General features: G+C 37.3%; 1 protein-coding gene across 1 annotated transcript in view; it reads left to right on the forward strand.

Annotated features, from left to right (window-relative positions):
• The window catches only part of KATNBL1 (katanin regulatory subunit B1 like 1), a 51,646-nt gene that overhangs the window by 23,023 nt on the left and 10,037 nt on the right, over positions 1-18,586 (forward strand). The window contains exons 2-7 of the mRNA XM_020904095.2: positions 8,544-8,674; positions 10,175-10,215; positions 11,608-11,887; positions 17,401-17,519; positions 18,185-18,235; positions 18,331-18,420. Coding sequence (XP_020759754.1) covers positions 8,558-8,674; positions 10,175-10,215; positions 11,608-11,887; positions 17,401-17,519; positions 18,185-18,235; positions 18,331-18,420 — 698 coding nt within the window. The 5' untranslated portion in view covers positions 8,544-8,557. The remainder of the gene's footprint in view (positions 1-8,543; positions 8,675-10,174; positions 10,216-11,607; positions 11,888-17,400; positions 17,520-18,184; positions 18,236-18,330; positions 18,421-18,586) is intronic.

Raw genomic sequence — 18,586 nt, forward strand, 5'->3', positions numbered from 1 at the left:
GCAAAATGGAATGTATAGTGTAAAGATTCTTTGTAATGAGATTTTATTATTACAGTGTTGATAATTTTTCTTTTTTTAAAACTTTACTTAAGCATAATTTATATATCGTAAAATTTGCCTATTTTAAATGTACATTTCACTATAAGTACATACAGAATCATGTAGTTACCAACCCAAATCTAATTTTAGAGTAACTCCATTGCTCACCAAAGAGCCCTGTGTCCATTTGTAGTTATTCCCACTCCCGATCCAGTCCTCAGTTCTGTTCAGTTCAGTCACTCAGTTGTGTCCGACTCTTTGCGATACCATGAATCGCAGCATGCCAGGCCTCCCTTTCCATCGCCAACTCCTGGAGTGTACTCAAACTCATGTCCATCGAGTCAGTGATGCCATCCAGCCATCTCATCCTCCGTCATGCCCTTCTCCTCCCGCCCTCAATCCCTCCCAGCATCAGGGTCTTTTCCAATGAGTCAACTCTTCACATGAGGTGGCCAAAGTGTTGGAGTTTCAGCTTCAGCATCAGTCCTTCCAATGAACACCCAGGACTGATCTCCTTTAGGATGGACTGGTTGGATCTCCTTGCAGTCCAAGGGACTCTCAAGAGTCTTCTCCAACACCACAGTTCAAAAGCATTAATTTTTCGGTGCTTAGCTTTCTTCTGGCAACCACTAATCTCCTTTCTGTGTTTACAGATTTTACTTTTATGGACATTTCATATAAATGGAATCATGTAATATATGGTCTTTTGTGTTTGCTTTCTTTCACTTAGCCCAGGGTTCATACATATTGTAACATGTATTAGTATTTCATTTCTTTTTTGTTACTGAGTAATGTTCCAGACATACTACTTTTTGTTTATCTATCCACCAGTTGATAGATATTTGGGTCATTTCCACTTTTTGGCTGTTCTGAATAATGTTGTTATGAACGTTTGCACACATGTTTTTGTGTGGACATAGACTTTCATTCCTCATGAGTTATGTATGTATGTAGAAGTGAAATTTCTTGGTCATACAGTAAATCTTGGGCTTCGCTGGTGGTTAAGTGGTAAAGAATCCACCTACAATGCAGGAGATTCAAGAGATACGGGTTTGATCCTGGGTCAGGAAGATCCCTTGGAGGAGGAAATGGCAGCCCACTCCAGTTGTCTTGCCTAGGAATTCCCATGGCCAGAGGACAGAAAGCAGAGAGGAATTAAAGAGCCTCCTGATGAGGGTGAAGGAGGAGAGTGAAAGAGCTAGCTTAAAACTTAAGTATTAAAAAAAACCTAAGATCATGGCATCCAGCCCCATTACTTCATGGCAAATAGAGGGGGAAAGGTGGAAGTAGTGACAGCTTTCCTCTTCTTGGGCTCTAAGATCACTGCAGATAGTGACTGCTGCTGTGAAACAGGAAGACAGTTGCTTCTTGGCAGGGAAGCTAAGACATACTTAAGAGTGTTGAAAAACAAACATTACTCGGCTGACAAAGGTTTACATAGTCAAGACTGTGGTCTTCCCAGTGGTCACGTATGGTTGTGAGGGAGGCACCGTAAAGAAGGTGGAGGGCTAAAGAATTGATGCTTTTGAATTGTGGTGCTGGAGAAGACTCGTGAGAGTCCCTTAGACAGCAGGGGTGTCAAACCAGTCCATCCTAAGAGAAATCAACCCTGAATACTCGCTGGAAGGACTGATGCTGAAGCTGAAACTCCGGTATTTTGATCATCTGATGCGAACAGCTGACTCATGGAAAAGTCCCTGATGCTGGGAAAGATTGAAGGCAGAAGGAGAAGAGGGCATCAGAGGATGAGATGGCTGGCTGGCATCATCGATGCAGTGGACATGAACTTGGGCAAACTTAAGGAGATGATGAGGGACAGGGAGGCCTGGCATGTTGAAGGGGTCCATGAGGTCGCAAAGAGTCAGACCTGACTGGGCGACTGAAGAACAAACAATGAAAATCTTTGATTTCTCACAAAGAAATATGTAGATGTGAAATTGCTGGGTCATACAGTAAATATAGGGCTTCCCTGGTGGCTCAGTGGCAAAGAGTCCACCTGTAGTGCAGAAGACGCAGGAGACATAGGTTTGCCATTTCCTTCTGCAGGGGATCTTCCCGACCCAGGGATCGAACCCAGGTCTCCCACACTGCAGGCAGACACTAACCTCTGAGCCACCAGGGGGCTCGAGCAGTAGCAGTAGCTTCTAGCAAATAGTTCTAGGTGTTATGTTACACATCTGTAGTTTATCATAGTCTGCTTCAGTGAAGTGCGGAAACTTACCTCCCTTTACGTCTCTTTGTCTTTCCCTATAACAACAGACTGTCTTAAAACATCCCACTACATGTATTTTGAACCACATCAAATAGTGTTATAATTTTTGTTTCAACCATCAAACATAATTTAACGTATCATTTTCGTTCTATCTCCCTGTTGTTCTAAGATTCCTTCTTTAATTTCCTTTTATCTGATACTGTCTTGGTTTCTGCTTCACTCCTGAAGGATATTTCTCCCACACAGGAAGTTCTGGGTTGACAGTTCTTTCTTTCAGTACTTGATACATGTGCCTCTGCCTTGCGACTCTCCCTCAGTTCTCTCCCCTCTTCTCTAATGAACCCCAGGTATTATAAATGAATCTCGTTTATGTGAAGACTTCTCCCTTCAGTATGCTAACCTAATCCAGTTGTTGTGCACTTCTGGTGCACAGCCTTCATCATGGGATCTTTCTTCATAACCATCATGAGAATGGTTCTTGTCATTTTCCCCTGTGGCTCTCTATTTCTTGTATTTCTGATTTTTTCCTATGACTTCTCAGATTAGTACAGGAAGAATTCGTTTTTGGAACCTTGAGTTTCTGAAGTTTTTTTTTTTTTTCCTGCATTTGCACTCAGGTGATGTTTAGTCAGGATATAAAAATTTAAGTTTCTAAGAATTATGAAGGTGTTGTTCTATGTCTTTACTATTTGTATGTGACTTGCTTTGGGTTTGGTAGGGGGTGTTAATTTGTTAACTGTATGTGTTCACCTTCTCTGGCTTTTCTGGTGCTCTGAAATCTGACAGTGATGTGCCTGGTAGGTCTGTTTTCATCTGCAGTGCTGACCATTAGTATGCCCTTTCAATTTGAGAATTCATGTTCTTCAACCATGAACAGTTTTCAGTTATTTCTTTGATTTCCTCTTTGTTTTTTTTCTGTATTCTTTCAGAAATTCTATTTATTTGGATGTTGCTGCCTATAAGCTAATCTGGGTTGTTTTTTTTTTTTTTGTATATATATGTAAATCTTTTTACCCTAAGTTCTAGGAGATACTCTTAACTTCTTTTCCAACTTCAGTTGAGTTTTTCTGCCAACTTAATTACTACATCCTATTTTTAATTTCCAAGAGTCTTTGTCAGTTTGTTTTTGTCTCATTTGTGTTTCATGGATGCAGTTTGTTCTTATTTCGTGAGGATTTTTTTTGAAAGTTGGGTTTATTGAGATATTTTACATGCAGCAGAAATTTATCCTAATTACCACCATAATCAAGATATAAAACAGTTCTTTGGGGACTTTGACCATCACCGATGTCAGTATTTTTAGGAGTGTGTTTGTGTGTGTGTTTTCCTCTGGGACTAACTAGAGTTTCCAAAGAAACATCTATACTCTTCTCTGGAGTATTTAAGCCTGGCTGCAAGCCTCTGTGAGGCAAGTAGTAGAAAGTTAGAGGTCTTTAACATGTAAACTTTCACTTAATCCCCCTGTTTAGAATATGTTCCTCTTACCCTCATTTGTGCCTGATGTTTCCTATCGCAAAGACTGTTTTAGATTCTCCATATGGTAAAGCTCCAGACTTTTACTGGAATGGGGAAGGACATCTAGGACTCTGTGTCTTAAATGGATATTCATTCATTGTACTTGTTTCCAAGTGCACCTTTTTCCCACTTCTTAAGGCCCTCAGTATTGCCAGTTTCTAAACCTTTGGGGGATTCTGCTTTTCCTCTTTCCTCACTGATGCTTTAGGTTTTGGCTTTCTCAGATCTGCTAAGTTTCTTATCCCTAAAGCTTTGCGTTTCCAAAATGTTGTTGCCATCACCTCATCTTCTCTTCTTTGTCCTTTTGGCAGTTATACCTTTAAAATATTCCTTACTGTCATTGTAATAGGATTTCAGGGAAAGGTAAATGTAATTCTGTGTGTTCAGTCCATCATCTTTAAAAGTCCCCTTACAAAAAAGAACAAACCCTGTGGCCAAGATCCTTTACCATCTACTTTCTGCCTGTCTCTCCAGCCTCATTTATCACTCCACTGCAGCTCACCCCCAGCCTAAGCTCTAGTCACATGCGTCTACTTAAGTGATTGCCAAACAAATCATGTTGCTCATGCCTTTCAGTTCTGCACGTGCTATTTTCTCAGTGTGCTATTTGCCCTAGAAGACTCTCCTCAGTGGAGCTTTGCTGGCTTGCATGGGTGCCCCTCTGTCAATGTGCTTATTGTAATACTGCAGTCTTTTATTTACTTTTATAAAAGTCTCATACTAGAGGTTCCTGAACTTGAGGGCACAAGTGGATGGGCTGTCCATGAATTAGCAGCAAGAAGTTTTAGAATACCTTGAAATTGATTGCAGAATTTCATGTGTTTGTACATATTTTTGAAAAATTCAGTTCAACTAAGTCAATTTTTGTTTAACTAAGAATGTGCATTAGAAATACCTGTGGGGCTTCCTAAATGTAAATCCTACTTGCTTTGGGCTTTTTTCCTGATACCTGCTGAGTGATAGTCTGAAATTAGGGTCCAGGGGAACTCCGTGGTGGCCCAGTGGTTACGACTCCATGACTTCACTGCTGAAGGTCCAAGTTCTATTTCTGGTTGGGGAACTAAGATCCCACCAGCTATGCAGTGTGGCCATTAAATAAATAGTAGTTTTAATGAAATTAGACCGAGAAAGATGTATTTTCAAAAAGCTTCCTAAATGATTCTGTAGAACAAGATCTCCATCTGGCCTGGCATACAGTGAATACTCAGTAAATGTATAAAGAAAGGATGAGGGAGAAACTTGGGTTTCAGGCCATGACCTGTGTTAAACTTGAGTGCAAATGGGAAAATTACTAATTTCCTCTGTTACGTAAATGGAAATGAAAACAACTCAGTCGTGTCCAACTCTTCGGCCCCATGGCCAAGCCTACCAGGCTCCTCCATCTGTGGAATTTTCCATCCATGAATTCTGGAATGGGTTGCCATTTCATACTTCAGGGGATCTTCCCATCCAGGGATCAAACCTGCATCTCTTACTTTTCCTGCATTGGCAGATGGATTCTTCATCACTAGCACCAAATGGAAAGCCCCTACATAAATGAAGTCACAGCATCTTTTTTCCGCCCTTTGGATATAATTGGAGGAGTAACAAGGTGCAGGTCATTTTTTTCAAAAGTGGAAGAAAACTCTGGAGAGCTAGTTACATGAATGAAAGAAAAATTTAAAGATTAGATATAAAACAACTCAGATATATATAATCCAATTTTGGGTCCCCTGACTGCTTATGGTTGTTTATGACCCAATGATTTGATTCCAAAATTGTAGGCTTGAATGCGTTTGAATGTCAAGATACCACTACTATTAGACCTGATTTCATAAACTTTAAATTTAATACATGGCTTGTGATAAGGAAAATGGAAAGATTGACATGTTGTCAAAAGTACATGCCATATTATTGTAACTGTTTGCAATTTAAGAACAAGAACAGAATTTTAATTTTATGGAATGCCCTGCCTTGTGCTTCCCTCTGTGTTTAAGGCTTTAAAAAATGTTTAACTTAGAACTACATTCATACCTCAAAGATACTGCAGATTTGGTTTCAGACCACCTTAATATAGCAAGTCACACAAATTTTTGGTTTTCTAATGCATATGAAAGTTATGTTTACACTGTGTTACATGTAGTCCATTAAGTGTACAATAACATGTCAAAAAATATGAAAATAAAATCTTTCTTTGACAAGTGCAAAAAAAAAAAAAAAAATATGTACATGCCTTAACTTGAAAATTCTTTATTGCTGGTAATTCCCTGGTGGTCCAATAATTAGGACTTTGTGTTTACACTGCATGGGGCATGGGTTCCATACCCAGATGGGGAACATAAGATTTTGCAAGCTGTGCAATTTGGTCAAAAAATAAAAATAAAACACTTTAATGCTAAAAAATGCTGACCATCATTGGAGCCTTCGACAAGTCATAATCTCTTAGCTGGTGGAAGTTCTTGTCTCAATGTTGATGGCTACTAACTGGTCAGGGAGGTGGATGCTGAAGGTTGGAGTGGCTGTGGCGATTTCCTAATCCTAAATAAGAAAGCAGTGAAATTTGCCACACTGATTAACTCTTCCCTTCACAGACAATTTCTCTAGCCTGCAGTGCTGTTTCATAGCACTTTACCCACAGCTGAACTTCTTTCAAAATTGGTGTCAGTCCTCTCAAATCCTGCCACTTGCTTTATCAGCTAAGTCTGTGAAATATAAATTATTTTGTGTCATTTCACAGTTTCCACAGCATCTTCACCAAGAGTTGATCCCATCTTAAGGATCTACTTTCTTTGCTCATCCGGAAAAAGCAGCTCCTCATCTGTTAGTTTTATTGTGAAATTGTGGCAGTTCAGTCACATCTTCCAGCTCCACTTCTAATTCCAGTCCTTTTGCTATTTCCACCACATCTGTAGTTACTTCCTCTACTGAAGTCTTGAACCCCTCAAAGTTGTCCATTAGGGTTGGAACCAGCTCTTCCAAAATCCTGTTGTTGTTGATACTTTGACTTCCCATGAATCAAAAATGTTCTGTAATGGCGTCTAGAATGATGAATCTGTTCCAGAAGGTTTTCAGTTTACTCTGCTTTGTAGCCTTCCAAAATATATTTTTAAAGTAATTATATACTTGAAAGTCAAAATTGCTTCATGACCCATGGACGATTGCAGAATGGATGTTGTGTTAGCAGGCATGAAGACAACACGAATCTCATTGTACATCTCCATCAGAGCTCTTGGGTGACCAGGTGCATTGTGGATGAGCAGTAATATTTTGAAAGGAGTCTTTTTTTTTTTTTTTTTTCCTGAGCAGTCTGTCTCAACAGTGGGCTTATAAACTTCAGTAAACCATGTTGTAAACAGATGTGCTTTCATCCAGGCTTTTTTGTTCCACTTAGAGAGCACAGGTAGAGTTGATTTAGCATAGTTCTTAAGAGCCCTGGGATTTGGGGAATGGTAAATGAGCATTGTCTTCAGCTTAAAGTCATCAGACACATTAGCCCCTAACAAGACAGCCAAACTGTGCTTTGAAATTTTGAAGACAAGCTTTGACTTCTGTCCTAGCTATGAAAGTCCTAGATGGCATCTTCTTCCAACAAAAAGCTATTTCATCTCCATTGAGAAATCTGTCATTTAGTATAGCCACCTTCATTAATTAGCTAGATCCTTTTGGATGCTGCTGCTGTTGCTAAGTCGCTTCTGTCGTGTCCAACTCTGTGCGACCCCATAGACGGCAGCCCACCAGGCTCCGCCGTCCCTGGGATTCTCCAGGTGAGAACACTGGAGTGGGTTGCCATTGCCTTCTCCGGATCCTTCTGGATAACTTGCTGCAATTCTACATCAGTACTTACTGCTTCACCTTGCACATCTGTGTCAGAGAGATGGCTTTTTCCCTTAAACTTAATGAATTAACCTCTGCTTGCTTCAGACTTTTCTTCTGGATTTTTTTTTACCTCTCAATGTTTAAAGAAGTAAAAAGAGTTGGGGCCCTGCTCTGGAATAGATTTTGGCTTAAGGGAATATTGTGGCTAGTTTGAACTTCTATCCAGGTCACTAAAACTTTTTCATATCAACAGTGAGGCTGTTTTACTTTACCATTCATGTGTTCACTGGAATGACACTTTTAATTTCCTTAAAGAACTTTTCGTTTGTATTCACAACTTAATTGACTGGTGCACATGGCTTGGCTTTTAGTCTTGTTACCTTTTGACATGCCTTCCTTATTATGGTTTATCATTTCTAGCTTTTGTTTAAGGGGAGAGACTTGTGACTCTTCCTTTCACTTGAACACTTAGAGGCCATGGTAGGGTTGTTCATTAACCTAATTTCAGTATTGTTGTGCCTTAGGGAATAGGGAGAGAGATGGGACTTGCTAGTCAGTGGAGCAGTCGGAACACACACATTTATCAATTAAGTTCATCACTGTATGTGGACACATCTTGGTGCTCAAAAACAGTTATAGTATTAGCATCAAAGAGCCCTAATCACAAAACACTGTAACAAAGATACTAATGGAGAGGTATGAAATATTGTGAGAATTACCAAAATGTGACACAGACATGAAGTTAACAAAATACTGTTGGAAAAACGGTGCCAGTGGACTTCCTTGATGCACGGTTGCCAGGCTTTGAATTTGTTGAAACAAATCTGTGAAGTGCAGTAGACTGAGGCGTGCCTTATGTGCCCTGCTGTACTTGTAAGCCTCTTGCACGCAGCGTAGAGCTGTTGTATTTGTGTGCGCTAAGGAAAGATTAGGCTCTTTCGCTTTTTGTATTTTCTGTTTATTATTTTTATTTTTTGTCTAGGTATTTAAGAGATTATGGCATCTGAAACCCACAATGTTAAAAAACGCAACTTTTGTAATAATACTGAGGATCATTCCATTGATCTTCCTAGAAAAAGGATCTCTAATTTCACTAATAAGAACATGAAGGAGGTAAGTCCATGGTTTCTAGGATTAAGACAGTATCTCAGTCTATTTAGATAGCCACAGCATTATGCCAGAGACTGGATGGCTTATAAACAACAGAAATTTATTTCTCACAGTTAGGGGCTGAGTCATGGCCATAGCAGAGTTGGTATCCAATGAGTGTCTGCTTCCTGACTCACAGATAGCTGTCGTCTACCTCCTCACATGGTGGAAGGAGAGAGAGAATTCTCTACTCTCTTTTATAAGGACACTAATCCTGTTCGTGGGGTTTTACCCTCATGACCTAATCACCTCCTGAAAGCGCTCCCTCTTAATACCATCACTCTGGGGAGGGGGTGGTTTAGGGTTTGAACATAGGAATTTCAGGTAAACACAGACATTCAGTTTGATACAGTTTAAACAGTTACGTCTATGGGTGAAAGTGAAGTGAAGTTGCTCAGTTGTGCCCAACTCTTCGCGACCCCATGGACTGCAGCCTACCAGGCTCCTCTGTCCATGGGATTTTCCAGGCAAGAGTCCTGGGGTGGGTTGCCATTGCCTTCTCCGTTAAATCATCTCTAGATTACTCATAATAGTTCAGTTCAGTTCAGTTCAGTCGCTCAGTCGTATCCGACTCTTTGCAACCCCATGAATCACAGCACGCCAGGCCTCCCTGTCCATTACCAACTCCCGGAGTTTACTCAAACTCATGCCCATCGAGTCGGTGATGCCATCCAGCCATCTCATCCTCTGTCGTCCCCTTCTCCTCCTGCCCCCAATCCCTCCCAGCATCAGGGTCTTTTCCAGTGAGTCAACTCTTTGCATGAGGTGGCCAAAATTTTGGAGTTTCAGCTTCAACATCAGTCCTTCCAATGAACACCCAGGACTGATCTCCATTAGGATGGACTGGTTGGATCTCCTTGCAGTCCAAGGGACTCTCAAGAGTAACACCACAGTTCAAAAGCATCAGATAGCATATTAAAAAGCAGAGACATTACTTTGCCAACAAAGGTTTGTCTGGTCAAGTCTATGGGTAGTTCTGAGTAAATGGAAAGATGATAGTTTTGCTTAATCTGCCCAAATTAGGTAGAATTAATAAAAAATTGAAATCTGTTTATATTCCAAAATCTAAAAACTTTTTGGCCACTATATTGTTTTGATATGATACAATTTAAATATTTTAGTTTAATTTTAGAGGAATCACAGAAGTGCTTTTTGTTCACCATTGCAAGGCTCGTTAGCACTGGTATAATTTCTTAAAACCATAGTAAAATTCAGCACATTTATTTAGCACCCTGCATATCTAATATATGACTAGTAGCATGGAAGCTAGTCAAACAGATATGTTGCATTGTCAATAATACATGCAATGTTGTAACTAATAATTGAAAGTACAGCATCAGTACAGTAATATCTTTATCTGAAAACTTTAACTTGAATTTTAGACTTGTTGACATCAATCACAAAGTTTACATAGCTTGGTTAAATAACTTAAATATGCTGCACCTGTCTACTTGTGATTTTCAGGTTAAGAAGTCTCCAAAACAGTTGGCTGCTTACATAACTAGGTAAGAACTTCTTTGAAATTTGTGGGAAACAGCAAGTATTGAAAGCTGGATAAGAGGAAAAATAGGAGAAAAAAATTCTGTGTTTTAGTATGATAATTTATTGTCAAGCAACTCCTTTGTGCCAAACACTGTGCTAACAAATCAGATAAGATAGATAGGTACCATTACCCCAAACAGGTGATAAGTTGGAAAAAAAAAAAAAGGTTTTGGCTTTCTTTAGGGTTATACACCCAGAAGGTGGTAAAAACGACATTTACTTTCAGGTCTCCTGAACTCCAAAGGCACTTTCCATTAAACCACTGGTTCTCAAACTATGATCTGGGACCCTGGAGGTCCCTAAAGCCCTTTCAAGGAGTTTATGACATCAAAACTATCTTCATAACAATGCATATGTGTTAAGTCACTTCAGTCATGTGCCTGTGACTCTTTGTGACCCTATGGACTATCGCTTGCCAGGCTCCTCTGTGGGATTTTCCAGGCAAGAGTACTGGAGTGGGTTGCCATTTTCTCCTGCGGGGAAAAATAATAAGCCATTATTAACCTTCATTTTCACACTGTTCCAAGTGTACAGTAGAGTTTTCCAGAGGCTACATGATATAAGATATTGAGTACAGAAACAGATATGAGGATCCAGCTGTTTTCTGTTAAACCAGATATTAGAGATTTTGCACAAATGCAAAACAGTGCCATTCTTCTCACTATATTTTTTGTTTGTTTTAGAAAATAAAGGATTTTTAAAAAATATTCTATATAATATATAATGAGTTTATCATTCTTTAATTAATTAACAAATCTTCTGTTTTAGTTTCTGATTCATCAAATACCAGTAGATATTGCTCACAAAAAAAATTTTTGAGACATCAGTGATTTGAGTACAAAGCATCCTGAGGCCAAAACGTTTGAGAGCCACTCTACTAAACCATGAGATGTGCTGTCTGTTGTTTTATCTTATTCAAACAAATAAACATATTTTGGTTTCATCAAAATAAGTGTTCTCTTTTATATTAAAGTATATATTCAGACTTGCATGATTCAAACTTGCATAATTATTGTGTCACCTTGTTAAAAAAAGATTAGGTGAATAGAAATTGTTTTAATTTTCATACTTCGTGAATGCATTGTAACATTTCATTTTAAAAACATCTAGTTGCTTTGATGTTTTCTTTTCTTTTTGGTCCAAAGTATCATCCTTTTCATTGCTTTCCGGATAGTTTGTAATTTCCCTTTTATTTTTCTCTTCACTCTAAGACTTAAGATTTTTTAAAATTATTCTGCTTCTAATTTTAGTAGATAGTGATCACAGAATGTGGCCTACTAAGTCTGTCTCTTTAAAAACTTTTAAAGCTTTTCATATGGTTCTTTATCATTTAAGAAAATCAATTCTTTTTACAGAACAGTTGGACAAGCTGTGAAAAGCCCAGATAAACTACGTAAGGTGATCTATAGAAGAAAGAAAGTTCATCTTCCTATTCAAAATCCTTGTTACAGAAAAAAGCAGTCCCCTAAAAGTGGGGGCTGTGTCATGGCAAATAAAGAAAATGAACTGGCTTGTGCAGGCCACCTCCCTGAAAAATTACGGCATGATAGTCGAACATATTTGATTAACTCCAGTGATTCTGGTTCTTCACAGACAGAAAGCCCATCATCAAAATATAGTGGCTTTTTTTCTGAGGTAAGTCACTTATATAAACTTAACTTTTTTTTTTAATTACTGGCTTTTTCCTTCCTATAGACTCCTAGTAAAATAATTCACTGTTTATTGAATTCAGACTATTTGAGAGATTTTAACTCCCTGCAACAGTTTTCTAGATTAACGAAATTTGAATCTGTTGTTTATTCTGTTTTTCTAAGTTAGGGATGAAATGATTGACAAGCTGCTATAAATTTCCAGAATGGCAAGTTAGCCAGTAGAGATTTAAAGAAAGGGAAGAGATCAGAAATCTTGCATAAAAAGTGGGCCACGGAGCCAGATATATAGGCACATTTTAGTGGGCTGTCAAAATTGCCACTGGAAACTTTGTTTAGACAAACCTGCTTAGTTTTGCTGCTCTTCTGACTCAGGAGCAGCAGCTATTTGTTTGAACAGGCTTATGGGAATTGTTTTGGGTAGTAGAAATGTTCTAAAACTGGACCGTGGTGATGGTTGCACAACCCCATACAGAAATTTATTTAAAATCTTTGAATTACTTACTTTCAATACGTGAGTTTTATGGTATATAAATTATAACTCAGGAAAACAAATTTTTTTTAAATGGTCATTTGAAAGAATGGTTTGATGAAAAATTTATAAACACATAAGTTTAAAATAATTAAAATTATTACATTTATTGTATATATTGTAGAAAATAAATCTAAAGGAAACAGTTATCCATAAGCTTACCATCTATAGATAGCAATGTTAAATCTTTGATGTCTCTTTTCATATACATATTGTTTGATAACTTGGTTTTTATGTTTAATAAATTTTAATATTTTTCCATCTAATTAGATAGCATTTGTATGATTTTTCCCTTCCAGTTTTACTGAGATATAATTGATATACAGCATTTGGTATACACATAATTATTTGAGTTAAATATGTCATGAAATGATCACCACATTAAGTTTAGCAAACATTCATCATGTACAGATACAAAATTTTAAAAATGGAAAAAGAATTTTTTTCCTTGTGCTGAGATCTCTTAGGATTTGCTTTCTTAACAGCTTTTATATATAACACACAGCAGTGTTCATTGTATTTACCAAATTATACATTACATTGCTAGTACTTAGAGCTGGAAGTTTGTACTTTTGACTGTCTTCATGCAGTTCATCGTCAACCACTCATGCATGCCTCTGGTAATCAGAAATCTGATCTTTTTCTGTGAGTTTATTTGTTTGAGTTCAGTTCAGTCGCTCAGTTGTGTCTGACTCTTTGTGACCCCATGGACTGCAGCATGCCAGACCTCCCTGTCCATCACCAACTCCCACAGTTTACCCAAACTCATGTCCATTGAGTCGGTGATGCCATCCAACCATCTCATCATCTGTTGTCCCCTTCTCCTCCTGCCTTCAGTCTTCCCCAGCATCAGGGTCTTTTCAGATGAGTCAGTTCTTCGCATCATGTGGCCAAAGTATTGGAGTTTCAGCTTCAACGTCAGTCCTTCCAATGAACACCCAGGACTGATATCCTTTAGGATGGACTGGTTAGATCTCCTTGCAGTCCAAGGGACTCTCAAGAGTCTTCTCCAACACTGCAGTTCAAAAGCATCAATTCTTCGGCGCTCAGCTTCCTTTATAGTCCAACTCTCACATGACTACTGGAAAAACCATAGCCTTGACTAGATGGACCTTTGTTGGCAAGTAATGTCTCTGCTTTTTAATATGTTGTCTAGGTTGGTCATAACTTTCCTTCCAAGGAGTAAGCATCTTTTAATTTCATGGCTGCAGTCACCATTTGCAGTGATTTTGGAGCCCAGAAAAATAAAGTCAGTCATTGTTTCCACTATTTCCCCATCTATTTGCCATAAAGTGATGGGACCGGATGCCATGATCTTAGTTTTCTGAATGTTGAGCTTTAAGCCAACTTTTTCACTCTCCTCTTTCACTTTCATCAAGAGGCTCTTTAGTTCGTCTTCACTTTCTGCCATAAGGGTGGTGTCATCTGCATATCTGAGGTTATTGATATTTCTCCCGGCAGTCTTGATTCCAGCCTGTGCTTCCTCCAGCCCAGCGTTTCTCATGATGTACTCTGCATATAAGTTAAATAAGCAGAGAGACAGTATACAGCCTTGATGTACTCCTTTTCCTATTTGGAACCAGTCTGTTGTTCCATGTCCAGCTCTAACTTTTGTTTCCTGACTTGCATACCGATTTCTCAAGAGGCAGGTTAGGTGGTCTCGTATTCCCATCTCTTTCAGAAATGGGAATTTATGAGTTTATGCGTTTGTTTTTATATATAATAGACATACAACACTATGTTAGTTACTGATATACAGTGTAGTGGTTTGATATTGCTGTATATGCTGAAATGATTACCACAGTAGTCTAGTTATCATCTGTCACCATACAAAGGTATTACTGACTCAGCCACCAGGGAAGCCTAATTAATGGATACATAACATTACAGTGCATGAATGTACCTTAATTTCTTAAACTGTGATTTGGTAAACTTAGTATTGTTTCTCTCTGACATGACAGTTCGAAAAACATTTTTTATGGCATACAAGCAAAAAAAAACCTTTATATTAAAATCATCATAAGTATGTAGATGAATAAAAATGAACATCATATGTAGGATAATAATTACAAGTAAATAATGTGAAAGAAAGTAAAAATCAAAGTGTTACTAACTAAAACCATAATGATAACAAAAAAGGATTCCATTTGTCAGTGAAAATGTTCTTGTAAAAATAAGATCCCGGAGTAATAGAAAGTTAGTTATGCTAGGAGAGGTGAAGTAAGTGTCTGTAGTATCTGTGAGAAAAGAGCGAGCAAGGAGAATTTGACTTAGTAGTGAATTTTCATGAGCCCTGGAAAAACAGATGGTACCTAAACCTTAGTGTTAAAATTGAGGATCGCTGTCATACTAATTCATTCACAAATATTTATTTGATGGCTCCCTGCTGTGCAGTGTATTCTGAGGCTCTGAGAAACAGATTGGTGGGTGAAAAACAGACACTGGCACTTCTTTCACGTAGTTATAGAAGTGATGAAACCAGCACAGATTAGAAAATCAAAGAAACTACATACCCTGATCCAGAAATATGGCCTAGATTGGGACCTGCATTGGATACTCAGTTGAACTGAGGCAGTAAAGATTCTTAGTGAAAATGCCTTTTTAAAAAAAAAAAGCTTCAGTTGAACATTTGTATTAGTGCCACATTTTTTTGTGTGTGGCATTTTTAAAGGCCCTCCTTTTTACTTAGCTTCCATTTTGACTGCTTTCCACAAACCTTCATTAACCCTGTGCTTAACTAATAGTATTAAGTGTTCTTTTGTTGTTTCAGACTTTTTTTCCTGATTGGCTAGTGGCTTCTCTGAAAACCTAAATTTAAAAGTGATGCTATATTATTTTGTCTAAGTTCAAATATACACAACATTTTCATCCAACATTTGCACTCCCAGGTATATACCCAAGAGAATTGAAAAGGCCACACAGATACTCATCAGATACTCATAACACTTTTTAATAGCCCCAAGTGGAAACCATCCAATTGTTTATCACCTGACTTGGATAAATAAAATCTCATAGGCCATATAATAGAATATTATTTGATCATTAAAAAGGAGTAAAATCCCAATATATGCTACACTGTATATAAATCTTGAAAACATCTCTGTGAAAGAAGCCACACATTAAAGAAGGTCATATATTATATGATTCAGTTTATGTGAATCATCCAAATTAGGTACAGCTCAGTTGGTAAAGAATCTGCCTGCAGTGCAGGAGACCCCAGTTTGATTCCTAGGTCGGGAAGATCTGCTAGAGAAGGGATAGGCTACCCACTCCAGTATTCTTGGGCTTCGCTGCTGGCTCAGCTGGTAGAGAATCCACCTGGAATGTGGGAGACCTGGGTTTGATCCCTGGGTTAGGAAGATCCCCTGGAGAAGGAAAGGCTACCCATTCTGATATTCTGGCCTAGAGAATTCCATGGACTGTATAGTCCATGGGGTTACAAGGAGTCAGGCATGACTGAGTGACTTTCACTTTCATAGAGACAGAAAATAGACTAATAGTTGTGAATAGCTGGAGAGAGGGGAGAATGGAGTCCAGGGTTTCTTTTGGAAGTGATGAGAAGGTTCTAAAATTCATTGTGGTGGTGCTTGCACAACTCTGAATGTACTAAAAATTACTGAATTGTGCATTTTAAATGGGTCAATTTATGTTATATGAATTTATCTTAATTTGTTATTGAAAAAAATTGGATCTAGCTATTCCAGCTCTAAAATTAATCCTACAGAAGTTTTTGTACAAGTGTCCATATTTACATACATAAGGTGTTCATTGATTCACAGTTTTAGTAGGGAAATACCAGAATCAGTCTAAAATTGTGGTTCATAAAGACTGGCCAATATGTAATTGTTTCTTAGAAATGAGACTGATTTATGTGTTGTTGTTTTCCTTCAAAAAGTGTTTTTATTTCACATTTTGATACATACTACATCTGGAGTTTTAAGTTTTTTTATGTTAGGAAGTAGTGTCATTCATTGTTTTCCAAATGGATTTTCAATTTATCTGATCTATTAAGAAATTTTTAAAATTATATTTATCGTAAATTGTTAGTTGTATATACATTTGTCTATATCTGAAGTTTCTTTAACGTGCTATTATTTGTCTATCTTCTTGTCAGTGTCACACTGTTTCAGTTGCTATGGTTTTGTAATATATTTTGATGTTATTGTTTAGTAACTAAGTCATGTCTGATTCTTTGGCAATCCCATGGACTGTAGCCCACTAAGCTCCTCTGTCCATGCAATTTTCTAGGAAGAATAGTGAAGTGGGTTGCCATTTCCTTCTCTAGTGATCTGCTTTGATATTGAAAAAAATCTTTCATATTGTTTAAGTGAAAAAACAGTTCTCAAAAATATAGATATTAGAATATTTTAATTTTTTTCCTGCCTAATTTATCTTTGTCTAGAAAGTGGTTTGAAAGATACTTACCAGTATGTTAACAGTGATTACTTCTCAGGAGCTAAATAAATATTTTTGTGGATAAGTAGAAAATACTTATTTTATAAAGTTTTGTGCTACTTGAACTTTTTGCAACAGGAATGTGTTACCTTAATTATATAGAAAAAAATGAATGAATTTAAATCTTGTCATAAAACTGAATTTTTGTGATTCCCTATTCTTCCTAATTAGTTGATAATGACTAGCCTGTATGGTTACCTTTTCCTTTAATTCACATTATAAATTAAATCCTAGGTTTGTAGGTGAGTAAAAAAATTTATTCTATGAATTATTGAGATTTAAAAGGAAATAGTAACAAATAAGAAAATGTATTGATAAAAAATTAACAGGTCCTAAATTGTTTCAAATCATTTGTTTACTATGTTCACTGCAATATTTCTTTTTGTGGACCAGTAAAAGGAATTACCTTTGCTTAATTTTAAAATATGTTTACCAGAATAATTTAATTGAAAAAGATGATTTTTTGTCATACCTCGATGTGCTTTTTAACAAATTAGATTATTGCCTTTCAGGTTTCTCAGGACCATGAAACAATGGCACAGGTTTTGTTCAGCAGGAATCTGAGATTGAATGTAGCTTTAACTTTCTGGAGAAAGAGAAGTATTAGTGAACTTGTAGCATATTTGGTAAGGTAAGTGTGACCCTTACTGATTTTGTTCAGTAAAAGTGGTTTCCAGTGTGTTATCTCTTCTTTTTTATGCTATACTGGTTAAAGTTTTAAACTTCCTGTGTTTAGCTTCATAGTGATAATATGTTTTAAATTATATTTATCTACAGTCTAATTAACCAAAATACAGAAAACTGTTTGTTTTATCATATTGAACAAACATTTTACCTTCTCTGACTAAGATTCTTATCTATAAAACTAAGAGATACCATTATACAAAAACCAACCTTTCAGTAAAAATTTTAACCATTACTTTCTCACTGTATTTGTCTCCACAAATGCTACCTTGGTGAGGCCTTCCTTGACCACCTTATTTAAATATATATGTTTTTTCACTCTCTATCCCTCTTTTCCATTTTATTTTTTCCACAGTACTTGTCACCATCAGCATGCTTTATGTACTTGATTTGTTTATTGTCTGTTACTGCCCTCTCCACCCTCCTCCCATACTCACACACGCTTTGAAAAACAAGCCCTGTCTCTCTGTTCACTGGTGTATCCCTAACACTTGACTCATCATAGACACTCAGATCATTTGTTCAATGAGTAAATTTCTCAAAAGCAGTGTGATGGTTATAATATAAAAGGAAATAAGGAAATCAGCTCTCTAAGCAGTTTTGTTCCCACAGGATAGAGGACCTTGGAGTTGTGGTGGATTGCCTTCCCGTGCTCACCAATAGGTAAGAAGACTAGTTTTCAGAAAAAAAAGGAAGTTTAAAGAAGAACAGATTACAACCTGTTCATATTTTTATAAATTAGTATTTATTTATTTTAGTTTACAGGAAGAAAAACAGTACATCTCACTTGGCTGCTGTGTAGATTTGTTGCCTCTAGTAAAGTCACTACTTAAAAGCAGATTTGAAGAGTAAGTGCTAATCTGAATCTCAATTCATTTTTCTCTTTTATCATCCTTGATTTTGTGCCATACTAGTACATAATAGTAGATTGAGCTCCCTGAGACATATGTGGTTTCTGTTTTAAGAATATAAACTGACTAAAGAACAATTAGAAAATTATCTATAAACATGTTA

Source organism: Odocoileus virginianus, chromosome 6 (assembly GCF_023699985.2).
Source record: "Odocoileus virginianus isolate 20LAN1187 ecotype Illinois chromosome 6, Ovbor_1.2, whole genome shotgun sequence".
NCBI lineage: Eukaryota > Metazoa > Chordata > Mammalia > Artiodactyla > Cervidae > Odocoileus > Odocoileus virginianus.